The sequence below is a fragment of the Metarhizium brunneum genome, chromosome 4 (assembly GCF_013426205.1).
Source record: "Metarhizium brunneum chromosome 4, complete sequence".
Classification (NCBI taxonomy): domain Eukaryota; kingdom Fungi; phylum Ascomycota; class Sordariomycetes; order Hypocreales; family Clavicipitaceae; genus Metarhizium; species Metarhizium brunneum.
In genome coordinates, this window is record NC_089425.1 from 3,962,872 (window position 1) to 3,977,889 (window position 15,018).

Genomic DNA, 15,018 nt, shown 5'->3' on the forward strand with positions numbered 1-15,018 from the left:
TTGGAGCGCCACTACCTGCACCGTGCCATTGGGGAGGTGGGTTTAGAACGGTGGGTGTGTACAATGCGTTTTGTAAGCTTCCTCTGATTGCTGTGACATTTCTTACAACGGTATTCCGGTACCAAGCTTTGGGTGTGCGTATTATGTGTTTTCCCAGTTTCCATTTCCATTACTCGGGGAAAGCTGGGACTCACCCTTTGACTTACCACTTTGGAAACCAGGGCTCCGCTTAGTCAGTCTCTGCGCTCAGATTAGAAACTGTTTATTCAGAGCCAGCAAGATGCAGGTTCAAGTGTCATGCTCTAGTTACCTGCTAGTGAGGCCACCAAATATGGCGTGCTCACTCCGGGAGACCATTCGGCAAAAGCCAGCCCCGGCAGTGTGTTAGATTCTCAAAAGTTACAGGATCACGGTGCATGGAGTACAAAATATGAAAGGCGGGCCAACTACCTAAATGTAACCAGGTAATTGAGTACTGAAAGATAAAACTCGACTACTTTTTTAGTTAAGATAATAGATAGGGTAATAAAGTAATAAAGAACTAATTATACTTATTAGTTTTGGATGGAAATTCCCTAAAATGGTGCCGCCTAATACGGGAGATTTATTTACTAATATAAATGGGTGGATAAATAAATGGCCAGAAATTTTAAACAAAGTCGAGATACTTGAAATAGTAACCACTCATACCATGAAGAAGAGTACAGGCACCTTATCCCCTGTCGCGGAACCAAAGAAGAGAGCATATTTGCTTTGTTTAGCCCCCTTTTCTTGTTCTTTTTTCTAATTCTTCCTCATCTTTGGGTATTCGTTAGAATCATCTAGTCAGTTGCCAAGATGCTCGCTAGACCGTTACACCTTCTATCCAAACCAAGCCCTGGTTTCGAGGCCAGATAATAAAAAACTCTGTCCGCATGTCAATGTTCAACAGATTGGTGAGCAGTCGGCTGATGCTGCTTTCAACAGTAACCGGCCGGCGACATGACAACCGTATGGAAAACGGTACCGAATATTGGTGCATCAAGCCACGAGAAGAAGTTTGCTGAAAGCTTCTCCCCTCGAGCAAACTATTGCCCTGAACGAATTGTCACACTTCTTGCACCGGAATTTTAAATCAAATTTCTATCATCTTGTAGTTAATTTATGCAATCTAAGATCCAAGAAGAAGTTGATTCCTTGTTGCAATAAAATACGCCCACCCTCTAGCAAGTTGCTCGTAGAAGCGTTAAACCATCCTATTACTGTTTATTGTCAGATTCTCGATTGGGGCTTCTAGGAAACAATCTGCTAAAAAGCGGCTGGGCTAGCGAAAAGCTAGGCTTTAGCCCTGACTTGGTTGAACTGGTCGCTAAAGGAATAATCAATATATCCTTTGTCAGATCGGGCAAGGTAAAAGGTGCTCCTGTCGTATTTGTTAAATGCCAGCCCTTCCTTGACCCTAAACGGCAAGTCGGGTGTCGAGATGTACGGTCGCCCAAAGACAACGATGGTATCATAGTCGTGGTACTTTGAATCAACAGCCTCCTTTGCAAGCGTAGCATCATATCCGCCTGCCACTAGAATCGGGGAAGCCTTATTGTACTCGTTGAAAAAAAAGTCGAGGCTGTCAGTGGCCTTGGCTGCTGCGTCGGCGCCGGATCGTGATTCGATCAGATGCACATAGGCCAGCCCGAAATCCTTGAGTTTCCCAGCGAGATATGTAAACTGGGGAATCGGGTCGTCCATTCGCATTCCCTGGAACGAACTCCAAGGGCTTAGGCGAATGCCAGTACGGTCGGCGCCAACGGCGGCCACGACAGCCTTTGTAACCTCGAGCGCAAAGCGAGCCCGGTTCTCGATGCTGCCTCCCCACTGATCCGTACGCTTGTTGGCCGTGTCCTGGGTAAACTGATCAATGAGGTAGCCGTTGGCGCCGTGAATCTCGACGCCGTCGAAACCAGCCTCGATGGCATTCCTGGCAGCCTGTGCGTGGTCCTCGATGAAGGAGTAGATTTCCTCCTCGGTGAGTGGCCGGGGTGAAGCAGCATCCTCGCCCATGGGAATGTCGCTGCTGGAAGTAAGGTCAAAAGGACCCTCGCGCTTCAAGACGTCAACTTCAGCAGTGCGGCCTTGCGCCCACAGCTGCAGGAAAATATACGACTTGTTTGCATGAACGGCATCGGTGACTTTTTTCCACGCGGCAATCTGCTCCCGGGAGTATATGCCCGGGGCCGAATCGTAGCCCCCGGCTTTGGCAGAGATGTAGGTGCCCTCGGTGATGGCCAGGGAGCCTGGGACGGCTGTACGCTGCGAATAGTAGTCCGTGACCATGGGCAGAGGGACATGGCCATCGTCGGAGCGAAGACGAGTCATGGGCGACATGGCTATACGGTGGCTTAGCCTAGCACGGCCAACTTTGATAGGCTTGAATAAACTGGTCATTGTTGTCAAATGAAGAAGAGACAACAGAAGAATTGGTGTTTTATCAAGAGAAATCAGCTCGGGGTTGTGAGTATATGGTTGATGCTCTTGTAACTTGTGCCCCGTTCAGGTCAAGCTGGGGACGCCTTTTTATCCTGTTTGGCTGCTGTCAGCGTTGTTACCAAGCGAGGGCTTGACTCTGATGGTGAGATCAGCAATGGCCTACGGTGACTAAAACCGCCAAGGATATTGGTAATCCCCGAGGGGGCGATGCATCGCTGCGGAGGGTAAGGTTAGTAAAGCTGCATGTGGTGGGTAACCATTCGACAGAAGTGCCGCCGAGTGCCGACATCTGGACTCTGAATACTTGCAGCCACGCGGGGCACTCGGACGATCTGCTGCCAGATTTCTGTCATAGCAAAAGTCCTAGTTAGATAAACATAGGGCTGCATTATACTAGCCACGGCCTAGCGTTGCATATAGACAGCCGCATGGCCCAGAATGTCTCTTCGAAGCGGCTGGATTGTGGGAGTTAACTGCATATGTCAGCGGAACCGAAACTACCCAAAACGGCAAGATAATCGGGCCAAGACTTGGATCCCGGATCTAGTCCCCGCAATCAAGGGTCGGAAAAGGGGCCCGTGTTTTGGTTCACACTTTAGAGGCGTATTTAAGTTTTCCAGAATATATGCTATGCTTCTTTCATTGCGGCAATCAGAGAATGGCCACAGTGCGGCAGTTTGTGAACGAGTGGAATCTCCTCGCATAGCACCGGGTCTTCTGTTTCGTGCTTGGCGTGTCGAAATCGGAGGAAAGATTTGATGACGTGATGACAGCCACCAAACTTCAAATGTTCCTAATTTGGCTGGATGTGGCCGTATCAACGGGCTTCTGGGCACAGCCTGCTGCAGCCAACAGTCCTTTCGCTCGGTAGTAGGAAGCGGCATGACGGCAAGTACCGATATTGCCGAATTAATTAAGGGGTGCGCGATCATAGTACTCGAGTCTAGTCCTACCGAGCGGCAAATTCCATATGAACTAGAACAGACTGGGCAAGGCACGAGCGAGCCAAGATAAACCTTGGTTGCGTCTCATTGCGAGTCTCGGATAGTAGCAATCAATGTCGCTACGAGAGCGAGTAGGCGTTGGAAATTCCTTACAAGTATGACTGGAGCTGTTTTTTGCGCATAAATGGCTCAGACCTCCAAGAATGTTACAGGCTGATCGACAAGTAACGTATTATCAGCACCAGTACCACTTCAGCATAGGCCATCTGATGCTAAGCCCGGCAATCATCATGATGTTTTGTTTCTAGGAAAGAGAGATTTTCATAATAATTCTTACCGGCACAATAATTTAAAGCAAAATATTAGCATGTATTGTCGTGATTTTACGTTTCTACTATGCATTAGAGTATTCCATGGATATCACTATGTGCAAGGGCTCTCATCGTCAGGACCCCACGTACAGTGCAAGCTAATCTCTACCTCGAAATGCCGGCAAAAAGCAGAAAAGGCTCCAAGTTCCTGTAAATTGGGGCCTTGATCACACCCGGTGCATACTGTAATATATGTCACACTCTCCTCAAAAAAAAAAACACTATATTTGCACTGCATAAACATACTATATAACATTGAATCGACCTCATAGTGTACTGCACAGCATGGATATGCATTGCAGACGACACGAGACTGAATAAAATGCGGTCTTAGTTAGGGCCTCATACACCATCTACAGCACTCCCGTCTCTCAGTCCTGAGGTTGAATCTCGATAATGTTGCCGTCAGGGTCTTCAGCAAATATAAAGGTTCGATGAAAGGAGGTGAGCGAGTCGGCGATATTCTTGCGTTCCTCTGCATCGAGCTGCCCCAGAGACGATGCGGAGAGACTATTAGCCGTTATGATTCGCCCCTGTGTTGGAAAAGGGTCTCCGTATCTCTTGAGGATCTTGAGGTCAGGAAATGTATCGAAGCGAGCTTGGGCTGCCTTGATACCGGGCACAATCATGCCAAAATGCCCTACCCTGCTGATGGCGTCGCCGGACTCGGGCAAGTCACGACGCGGAACTTGGAGATTCCACAACTCAATCATGCCCGCACTATTTGTCCTCTCGCGGTTCAGCTCGGCGGCCGTTTGGTAACCAGTGCCGTTGCGACCACCATGGCTATGAGCCATGTAGGCAAAAGAGTAGTGGTCGGTAACCTGAATGGTGAACATATGTCGCATCCCAAAAACTTGCTCATAGAATGCTATGCTCGCTGAGAGATTTGCAACGTTGAGAGACAAGTGATTGAGGAGGTAGCCCACGGTAGCTGGATCTGACGGCGCGTCGCTACCCAGCTGGAAATCCAACTCGTTGCCCATTGAGTCATTGGAGCGTTTGACACACGCGAGGACAGGGAGCACCGGATGAGCCAGTACTAGAGCCATAGCAACAAAGATTGATTTGAAAACCATGACTGACTTATAGAGATAAATATCGAGAAATGAAAATACTCTGAAATTGAGTGCAGAAATTAGGGCACAGACAGCTGGGTCTAGGATGATGAAGACTGTAGGAATATTCTCTTGGTTTTTCTATCTGCAACCGAGCACTGTAGGTAAACCCTGGCTTCTTATACTTGACTACTACGTAGCAATATGCGGCGGCTGTGATATAATACCGATCAGCTAATTCAAGTACCAGTTATTATAGTATGATTATGAGGTAGTGATGATGGTCACAGTGCCCTTCAACGGACATGGCAGGCAAGAATGAACCAACTGGTTCCCTTGTATCCTTCAATTGCCGAGAGATCTTCACAACGCCTGATTCTCGACTCATGCAGAATAGTGGCGGTAGGGTTTGGAATCCCCCAAGTCAAGCTGCACGTGTCTGTGAGCTAGCTGCCTCAGTGGAGAGTTTCTGAATAATCTCTATAGGGAGTAATTTTTCCTCCGAGTTTTACTAGCATTCGGTCTGCTTTTCTAATATTTCTCTCATGCTGTATGTATGTATAAGTGCGTACCACTGCACCGTTGCAATTGCCGACCCCACTTGTGGAGCATCTGTCTCGGAAGGCTTATTTCCTCAATAGGCATAGCATAGCCCGCTTTGAAGAAACTGTGGCAACGTCCATGTCAGGAGTGGATAGAGCTGGTGAAGCCTCGCTCTGTGGAGATAACAAGGCGTGCCTCATCTGGAGGTAGTACGGCTCCATCGTAGTGGCAAATTAGCCTCGGGAACAGGTCTGGTGGATAGGTTTTCATGACGGCATCTTGAAGCTCAATGCCCTGCCGCCGCCGTAGCTCTTGCAACAGTCAGCCATGTCAACTTCATCCCTGGGAAAGATGACGGGGAGCTCGAATGACGAGTTCTAGACTCTAAACGCCCCCGCCACTAAGTTGACCTCGAGTTAATACCTCGTAGACGTGGCAATAGATGGGTAGCAAAACAAAAATTCCTGTTTCCTCAAGGCTTTGCCGTAAACAATCCTGTTCAAGGCAATTTGTTAAAAAAAAACATTTAAGGACAACTGCCTCCCCCCCTCTCTCCCCATCCCTATCCATTCTCATCACGACTCCTTCATTCCAATATACTACCTTGTAAATTCTCTTACCATGCCTTGCAGCATATTTGTTGTTGCAGCAGTTGTTGCTGCCGCTGCTCAAGGAAGCTCTTTACCTGAGCTTCCCAGTTTCCTCAGCAATACTTCTCAATCTGTGTTCCCACCTCTTAAAGACATTGCCGTGGAGATATTCAACTATCCTGAGCTAGGACTCAACGAGTATTACGCCCATCAATTGGTCGTTGACTACTTCGACCAGGTTGAGGGCTGGGAGGTGACACCACACGCGTATGGAATGGATACGGCCTATACTCTAGAGTTCGAACATCGTCCGCAAGGTTATGATGGGGCCCTCAAGTCCATAGGCTTCCTTTCCGAATATGATGCTCTCATCGTGGGATCGGACCCCCTGGTAGGGCATGGATGTGGTCACAACCACATCGTCCTGAACGGCATAGCAGCAGCTACGTTGGCCAGCAGAGCTCTTGTCGAGTACAATGTTCCCGGCCGCATCAAAGTCGTCGGCACGCCCGATGAGGAGAACGCAGCCGGCAAATTCAAGCTCAAGGTTGCCGGTGCCTTTGACGATGCCGACATCTGGCTCATTGCCCATCCTAGTTCCGTCAACACCATCCAGCCTCTGGGGTCCCGTATCAACATCTCGCCTCACTTCGTCGGCAAAAGTCACCAAGAGGCCGTGAGGAAGGCATATGAGGCCATTGTGGCCGTGGACAAGATTGCCACAAGCTTGCCCGGGATGCGTTCATCTGTCACCAAAATCCAGAACGTTGGCATGTACTCGACCAACGTTTTACAGTCGCAAGTCAACTTTGGCGTATCTGGCTCCGACATGGCCACAGTCAATAGGACCGTGTCTGACATACTCGACGACACATTTCCGCGTGTTTCATTCACCACGAGGCAAGATCCACACGGAATTGCCATCAAGATACACGGCCCTGGCGGTCACGCTTCCCTGACGGAAAAGACTCCGCTTGACCTATCCGTCGCAACCTTTCAAGCCTTCTCGAACCGCTCCGGGGTCTCGTTTTACGTTCCGGGAAACACTTCGGCCACCGAGCTCGACATTACGTTTGATGTGCGGTCAAGGTACATGGTCGACCTGCCCGCTGTCGTCGACGCGGTGAGAAGCGCCGTCGGCAAACTTGGGAGCCGCGTAACCATGGACCTGAGATACCCAAACGTTGAAGTGCCTCCATTTCTACCCGAAACGTGGATTGACCTCGTTGGCAGGCCGGCGTATAATCTCAGTGGATGGCAAATCACAGACCAGGCCCTGGCAGATTCCGACATTGCCTGGGTGCAAGGCGCACATGTCGACCCCCAAACTCACAAGTTGGTCGGCATGGAAAAGGTTGTTTTCCAGCCAAACTACAATATTTGCGAGCCAGGCAGCAAGTCTTGTCCCTTTAATCACGAGCCGGGGTTTTTAAGGCTTGCTGGTAGCGAATATAGCTACACGCAGACTGAGATTGTGGCGAGAGCTCAGGCACAACTTGCTGTCCAGCTATTGACCGACGAAACCATGTACAATAGTGCGACAGCTATCCTTGCAAAGAATAGAGTTATTGAGGAATAAAGCACTCGATATGTACGTTATTTATTATTAGAGGATGAAATTAGAACGAAATGAGGGTCTGGGGATTTGCCAAGGTTGTATACGTGGAGTTCAAGTAACATATCTACGTGGAGGGGGTATTATATTAAATATAATAAAATATAAAAATAAATATAGAAGAAAAGCTATTTATAATATTAAGAAGCTTACGCTGGCATCATAGCTACGTGGGGTATAAGAGACCGCAGGTTCCTCGTGATCAGAAGGGAGCTTGCAGACAGTACAAATTCTTGTGGCATTAAAGGACGGCATCACATGCAAGGGAGCAGAGAATATTCGCCTTAGGCGCCTCTGCCTCGTGATTACCAAGAAGCCGAGCCTAACCGCGGACCATTTATGCTTTCCCGGCTTCCAACACATCACTATAGAATGTAATAGGCTGAGCCCGACATGGCTCGGTTTACGCTCTTGCTTTCGGCCACGGCCAGCCGGCCGGGACCCGCCCACAAGCGAGCTTTACTATGCTTCGAGCTCTCCTTTTCTTGTCCTGTTTCTCTTCCTTCCTGAGCGTTTAAATACTCGTAGTGCGTAGTCGCCTAGCTAGTTAATATATTCAGCTTGGACATTGCATTAACGCTATAGACAAGAAGCAAGTCTTATAAATTATAGCTAGTCTTTGTATCTTGCCTTGTTCTTGTCCTGTCCTTGCTGTTATCCTTACTATTATCCTTATTATTATTCTTCTTATTATCCTTCTTATTATCCTTATTATTGTTTTTATTATTATCCTTGTTGTTGTCCTTTTTATTTCGCGTTTTAGTTAGGGCAGCAATAAAAGCCTCTGTGTTTTACGGCTACTGCTCCAGCCAAAACGTAAAACAATAAGGATAATAACAAGGATAATAATAAGGATATAATAAGAATAATAATAAGGATAAAACAAGGATGGAATAAAGACTCCAGAAATTACGCTAAGTTAACTTCTTTAATCAACTGAGCCGCCTCATCCGATAATTTGTGTCGCTTATAAGCCAACAGAACAAGGCAAATTAGTTTGCATTCGGGTACGACTCGGCCCTTTCTCGAGCGGTAGCCTCGCAGGAAAGGCTGGGAATTTTCATCAAGTCGTCTTAAAAGCAGATGCGCTTGCTGCGGCGGAAAGTGCGAGTGCAGTCTGTATTTTCACATTGGCTCGTGAGTTTGCAGCTCTGCATTAAAGACCAAGTGAAACATGCTGCAAGTTGAATAGGTTCCTGAAGTGAAAATTGGAACGCAAAGGGGTGAACACGTTGTCATGCTATTTGATGCTTTTGGAAATTGCGAAAGGGAGGAAGCCTATCTTCAGAATCGAAAGCCTCTCATTATGTGCAGACTAGTGGCATTGTTGCCTCGTTGGAAGCTGCAGCCATTCAAGTGGTGAGGTCTATATATGTGTGAAAAATCTAAGAATGTTACAGCTGGAAGATCACGTTTATGGTTAGAGCAGAATAGTGAGATACAAAGGAGAGGAGAGGCCGCCCTCATCGGGGGCTGTCAGGCAACTCAGCTGTATTGGATAACAAACAATAATCGATTCCCTCGAATCGGACAATGAAGGGCTCTTGGTTCTTTACTTTCAAGAGTATAGTTTTACAAAAACCAAATACATTAAAAAACGGCAACTATATAGTAACTGCTGCTGCCTAGAAAGTAATCAACGTGCCATAGTTGTTCTGATCGAACAATTAGATCTTGACAGAGTCTGAAACTACCATATTTATGCAGGGACAAAGTAGCAGAACTTTATATCCTATATTAAAATCGGCGAGGCACCTCTAGTTCTTGTAGTGTAATTTTTAATGTGACAAGAGTGTGGACAGAACCAAAATTTATTCACCTTTCTTATATCTATTCGAAGAAAAAGCCCCGAAATAAAAGACTTCACTTGCCTGCACACTGGAGAAAAAATGCTCAATGTCTTCTTATGCCGCTGTAGCACAAACTGCTGACATATTAAGCACGGTTTGTTCTGAATTAACATTTGAAGTCTTTAACCACCTGCCTGCCCATTAGTTGACATGATATTTCCACCTAGCAGTTGGACAGAATAGAGCAGGACTTATCAAGGACTACAAGCCGTGCCAGAACCTTGTGGGTTGTTTGACAAGAATGCTCGGCGTCCAACACTTTTTGAGAGTGAATATTTGAAAGGACACGTCACACAGCACGACTGTTTGGGATAGCTTAGACAAAATATGGACTCTAAATTTCAGACATAAAGAGTGGAATCACACGAAAACTAACTCGCTGTATTGATATTGCCTGGGAGGTAGCAGTATAATAATGGTGATGCTTTGAATGTGCGACTTGATCTTGACAGGATATACTATACTATGTTGCCATGTGCATCTCACAGTACAGGCATTGCCGTTGCATCATAAGACGACTCTTAAAGGATTCACACCATGCTCCTTTCATGCCGCCATAGACTTTGAGAAAGGGTCATTTGATGGGTCCGTATTTCGCACGTATTCCGAACGCCTGGCAATCTCTTCAGCGGCATTTTCACCGTACTGGTCCGCAATGAAAGCATACATCATGTCGATGCCCGCTGATATGCCAGAGGAGGTCCACGTAGTACCATCCTTTACCCACCGGGCGCCCGGGACCCAGTCAACCTTTTCGCCTTGTGTTTTAACCTTGTAGCGATGGTTAATATTCAGTAACAATCAGTAGACTGCAGGGGAGCTGGCCAGAGAGTTGGCTTCCAAGACTCACCCATTCAAATGCTGCTTTATTCGAAGTTGCTTTCTTGCCATCAAGAACACCAGCGCGAGCCGCTAGAGCGGCGCCTGTGCAGACTGTAAGAAGATATTGCAATTTCGGATACCTGGATTTGATAAAGTCCACATGTGGTTGTGTCAAACCCGTGTCGCGAGTACCTCTCCCCCCCGGTACAAGGAGGACTTCAATATCCTCTGGTGAGTTGTGTAGATCATGTGTTGGAAGAATATTCTGCCCAATGCTCGGTCCAGTGCAGGCTGTGACTGGATCTAGACTCGTCGAAATGATTGAGAGCTCCAGGGTGTTATTCATTGCCAGCATGTTCAAGACGTCTAGTGGTCCAAAGACATCAAGGGCCTGGAAGCTGTCGAACAGCAAAACAGCAAATTTGTTTGGTGACTTCATTTTTTCTAGAGTCTAGATCCTCTCTACCTCTGCGGTTTTCATAAAAGATAACTTGTAGTAAGATGTGTGGACCACTCGTCGGAGCGGTTTATTTGCTTGGGAGGCAGAAGGAATTTATTATCAGTCGGGCATCCGCATGCATAACACGTAGCGAACTTCTTTTCTAAGCTTGATGAAATAGTACCCGGCATCGCTCTCAATACAGTTGCAGGTGCGGGTCTTGTTCCACAGACATGGATGTTATGACTAGTAACACGGCGACTGATACATGGGGGCCTCTGGATATTTCGGCGCCTCGTATTGCCAGACATTACCTATCTCCCTTTTTAACTGATAATTTCACCGAGATAAGCACTGAAACGAAACAGTAAAAACCTAAGAGGAAACACGATTCTAAAACCTTTACACTTTTTAACCTTAATACCCCCTAATACTTTTCTTGCTGTGACGAGAATTATTTTATCCGATTTTATGGATTCGCCTTTACTTACGCGAGTTGTCGTGGGCGCCGTCTTCACATCACAGTGGGTAGGAGTTGTGAGGAAGTCTATGGACTGAAGGGCGCCCGAATATGCAGAGGGCGGCGTTGATGTATTAGTCGCCTAGTTCCACAGGTTGATTGCGACTTTCGTTTCATTTAGCCCCAGGTGCCATCTAAGATTATGCGGCGGTTTGGGCGGGCGTTGAAACTGACTAAGCGGAGCCCGATTCCCAAAGTGGTAACATTGAACCGACAATATGACCCCACCAGTCCCAGTTTTTCCTAAGTACTGGATATGTACGGATAATAACAGGGGTGGAAGTGACACAGCATGCACAGGAAATTAATTGGAGAGACAGAAAAACAGAATATAAAGCGTAATATTAGTACCAAATTATCGTCTCAAGAAACATGACGGAACCCAATCCACGGCCAATTGAACCCATAGCTAGACTTCTGGTCACATCACGATAACAGACCCACTCGCACTTGCAGATGCGGCCTTTACTACTTTTAGACGGGCGGCTGCCAATTGGAGACGAGGGCACTTTATGGCGCAAGCCTTCATCCGACACCACGTACGCACCGAAGCAAAGCGCGATTACTACTATGGTGTTTCATGTGGCTCGTTAAAGATCATGGCTTCATTAGGAACTGAGTCAATTTCGTTGATTTAAATCTACCAAATGCCCTGGACTTCTAATAAAGTGGTTAATGACAGATTTTCACTGCTGATATGACATCACGGCAGAATATGGGAGGCAGTCTGTAGTATTTATACTCTTGCGCGTACATGAATACGTTGGATAATAGGAAAAGCTCCGTGCAAACATGACTCGGTATTAACGACCTGCGTGTATGATGCATAGTCTTTGTAATGGCCCTGTATTGGATACAAGCCAACACGTTCAGTGGTTAAATTTTGCAAAGTTGACCCTCATACTCTGGTTTGATCGGGTAGCCATGGAGATGAACTGGGCCGTACAGCCTCAGGGGCCGCTCGAATAGTACATGCTGCGCAGTTATAGTAAGAGTAGCCTGGGTATGTGCGGATTATTGGGCAGGCGAGTGGTGAAGATGTCATCGTTTTCATTTATTTGCATGAGTGTGAGAAAATTTTGTTCAATGTTGCCTAGTGAGACTCCACGTGAGGGGTGGTGCCAAATCGCGTAGGAACTAAATAGTATCCTAGGCTTGTGATATATGTTAAAGTACATATATATAAATAGAAGTAGTACTCTCGTGTTTTCTATCTCTTTCAGAGTCGAGAACCTTGCGAAGAGTTAGTTGCAGGGGTTAATAGCTAATCGGACAACGGCGTGTCGCGGGCGATTATGCATGGAGCAGTGCTAGCATCAAGGCAGAGTTATATGGAATCATTGATACCCGGAGTGGATTTGTCATGGAGGGCCCATCAATCAGCCTTTGTCGTGTCATGGCCGATTTAATATATGAGCGCGGGCATGATTCCATAGCCGAGCCAATGCCAGAGTTACATTTCGCGCGGACCGGGTGTGGTCGCCATTAGAAGGGCGGTCTTTGATGACTGGCCATGGAAAAGCCGATATAGGTCTCACCCAAGTCGACCCGTTCACACGAGACCTTGGGGAGCTGGTGCGTTGGAGGCGAATATTATCATGATATGTGGACTAGTTGGAAATTTGCGTCACCCAATTCCCAAGGATGAATCGGACTACCCCTGAACAACACTGCGTTCACCGACTCTCAGTCAACGATAAAGGTTTCTTGTAAATCTGGCCATTACTAATTGAAGAATGGCTCTTTATATACACGGCTATTTCCAAGTCCAGGATTCCTTCATGCGAACCAACCTTTCCAGAAAGGTTTCAACTATAATCTCAAATACAATTTGGCACTTCATGAACTCTCAACACGATCATAATCTTGAATAGGCAAAACTTGAGGGGCAGTAGGGGCATTGAAGGCAGAGATGCCTCCGGGAGGAGGGGCGCCCTGAGGAGGGAAATTGCCCGACGAAGAGAAGAAACCCCCATCACCGCCACCACCATCAATGCCATTGCCGCCGTCAAATGGAGGCAGAGGGGGTTGACCACCCCCGGGGCCGAGATTGCCACCAGGACCACCAGTGGTGGGAGGGAAAGGGAAGGGGTTGCTTCCATCGCCACCGTTACCACCATCAATACCATTGCCGCCATCAATACCATTGCCGCCATCAATACCATTGTCGCCATCAAAAGGAGGGAAAGAAGGGCCACCGTCACCACCATCAATGCCATTGCCGCCATCAAAAGGAGGGAAAGAAGGGCCACCATCACCACCAGGGCCACCGCTTCCAGGACCTCCGGGACCACCACTTCCAGGGCCGCCGCTTCCAGGGCCGCCACTCCCGGGACCTCCGGGACCTCCTGGTCTACCAGGCTTACCAGGCTTACCAGGACCGCCAGTGCCAGGGGGGAATAAAGGGCCATCACCACCATCACCGCCATCACCACCACCAGGACCACCGCTTCCAGGACCTCCGGGGCCACCGCTTCCAGGACCTCCGGGGCCACCACTTCCGGGGCCGCCGCTTCCAGGGCCGCCGCTTCCAGGACCTCCGGGGCCACCACTTCCAGGGCCGCCGCTTCCAGGGCCGCCACTCCCGGGACCGCCGGGTCTTCCAGGTCTACCAGGCTTGCCAGGCTTGCCAGGGCCGCCGCTTCCAGGGCCGCCGCTTCCAGGGCCACCGCTTCCAGGACCGCCGGGTCTGCCAGGTCTACCAGGCTTGCCGGGATTATTGGGATTGTTGGGATTGTTGGGATTGTTGGGATTGTTTGGACCAGGCGGGAAGGAAGACCCATCATCACCCGGACCACCGCTTCCGGGACCGCCACTTCCGGGACCGCTGGGGCCTCCAACACTGCAGTTCAATGTGGCGGCCCGAGCGAACTTTGTATAACTATCCGCGTTCTGAAGGCTTCTCTGAGCATCAAGCTGCTTACAAGCCTCCAAGCCATATCCGAGATCGTCTGTACTTCCCAAGACGTGGGACATTTCGTGTAAAAGTACATCGTCAAGGTCCTGACCACCACATTGTGTCGTGCTCTGCGTGTCCGCCAGGGCTACGTTACAAAGCGTAATCGGGCCACTTCCCTTGAATGCCTTTCCCGCGATGCCCTGTTCACACTGTCCACAGTTGACAGAGACACCGCTATTCTCCCTGGCGCCACACTGACTCGCAATCTGTTCGAAGTGGTCGGCAACTCGCTTGCGGGTATCCTCGTCATCATTCTTGAACAGAGTCTTCATCAACTCTCCCCCTTTCAGGGCAGCTTCCCGACCCTGCTGGGCCTTTGCGGCGCACGAGGAGAATGCTCGAGTAACATCACGCTGGCTTCTGCCGCAGTTCTGTTCTATTCCGCGTTTTCCATTGATAGGCTCTGGGGAGCGCTTGATCCCAGTGAGACAAGTGATGGGCTGCTCTGAGCGTTCAACGATGGGCAAAGTCAAGGGCAGAGTAGTAGGGCGGTCGGGGATGGATGAAGCCGTGACGGCCGCAAAGGTAAACGCGGCAACAACCAGGATATGCCCCATTGTTGCAAGCTCAAGATGCTGATTCAAGACTTGGATAGAAGAGTAGCCCGGTGGTTGGTGGAGGACTGGAAATCATCATCGAGAGGGAGAATATTGGGCTTTTTAACGTCGAGACTTTGATAGGGGCATGTCGGTCTCGGCTGTGCAAGGCGAATAGTCAGTCTTGTGACCGGGATACCTTTGTCGTACGGACAAGAGGTCACCGTAACAAACCACTTGTCTTGTGAGCTGAAGAATTTTGAAACCGCCGAGAGGACCACCATCTTCTTGCTTTATGCGCATTATTC

The 15,018-nt window shown here is 48.5% G+C and overlaps 5 protein-coding genes across 5 annotated transcripts; 1 reads left to right on the forward strand and 4 right to left on the reverse strand.

Annotated features, from left to right (window-relative positions):
• Positions 1-1,314: 1,314 nt before the first annotated feature.
• fgaOx3_2 (Chanoclavine-I aldehyde reductase fgaOx3) lies at positions 1,315-2,361 on the reverse strand (the record flags this gene model as incomplete). Its single annotated transcript, XM_014689732.2, has 1 exon — positions 1,315-2,361. One exon carries the CDS (start codon positions 2,359-2,361, stop codon positions 1,315-1,317), a length of 1,047 nt encoding a protein of 348 aa, XP_014545218.2.
• Positions 2,362-4,149: 1,788 nt separating this feature from the next.
• G6M90_00g078930 (uncharacterized protein) lies at positions 4,150-4,857 on the reverse strand (the record flags this gene model as incomplete). The annotated part of the gene is made up of 1 exon (XM_014689731.1): positions 4,150-4,857. The coding sequence occupies one exon, from the start codon at positions 4,855-4,857 to the stop codon at positions 4,150-4,152; it is 708 nt and encodes a 235-aa protein (XP_014545217.1).
• Positions 4,858-6,000: 1,143 nt separating this feature from the next.
• Positions 6,001-7,548, forward strand: PM20D2 (Peptidase M20 domain-containing protein 2; the record flags this gene model as incomplete). Its single annotated transcript, XM_014689730.1, has 1 exon — positions 6,001-7,548. One exon carries the CDS (start codon positions 6,001-6,003, stop codon positions 7,546-7,548), a length of 1,548 nt encoding a protein of 515 aa, XP_014545216.1.
• Positions 7,549-9,980: 2,432 nt separating this feature from the next.
• Positions 9,981-10,695, reverse strand: inhA_2 (Isonitrile hydratase; the record flags this gene model as incomplete). Its single annotated transcript, XM_014689729.1, has 2 exons — positions 9,981-10,205; positions 10,285-10,695. The coding sequence occupies 2 exons, from the start codon at positions 10,693-10,695 to the stop codon at positions 9,981-9,983; spliced, it is 636 nt and encodes a 211-aa protein (XP_014545215.1).
• A 2,359-nt stretch (positions 10,696-13,054) lies between these two features.
• NPII (Neutral protease 2) lies at positions 13,055-14,731 on the reverse strand (the record flags this gene model as incomplete). Its single annotated transcript, XM_014689728.1, has 1 exon — positions 13,055-14,731. The coding sequence occupies one exon, from the start codon at positions 14,729-14,731 to the stop codon at positions 13,055-13,057; it is 1,677 nt and encodes a 558-aa protein (XP_014545214.1).
• Positions 14,732-15,018: the final 287 nt, after the last annotated feature.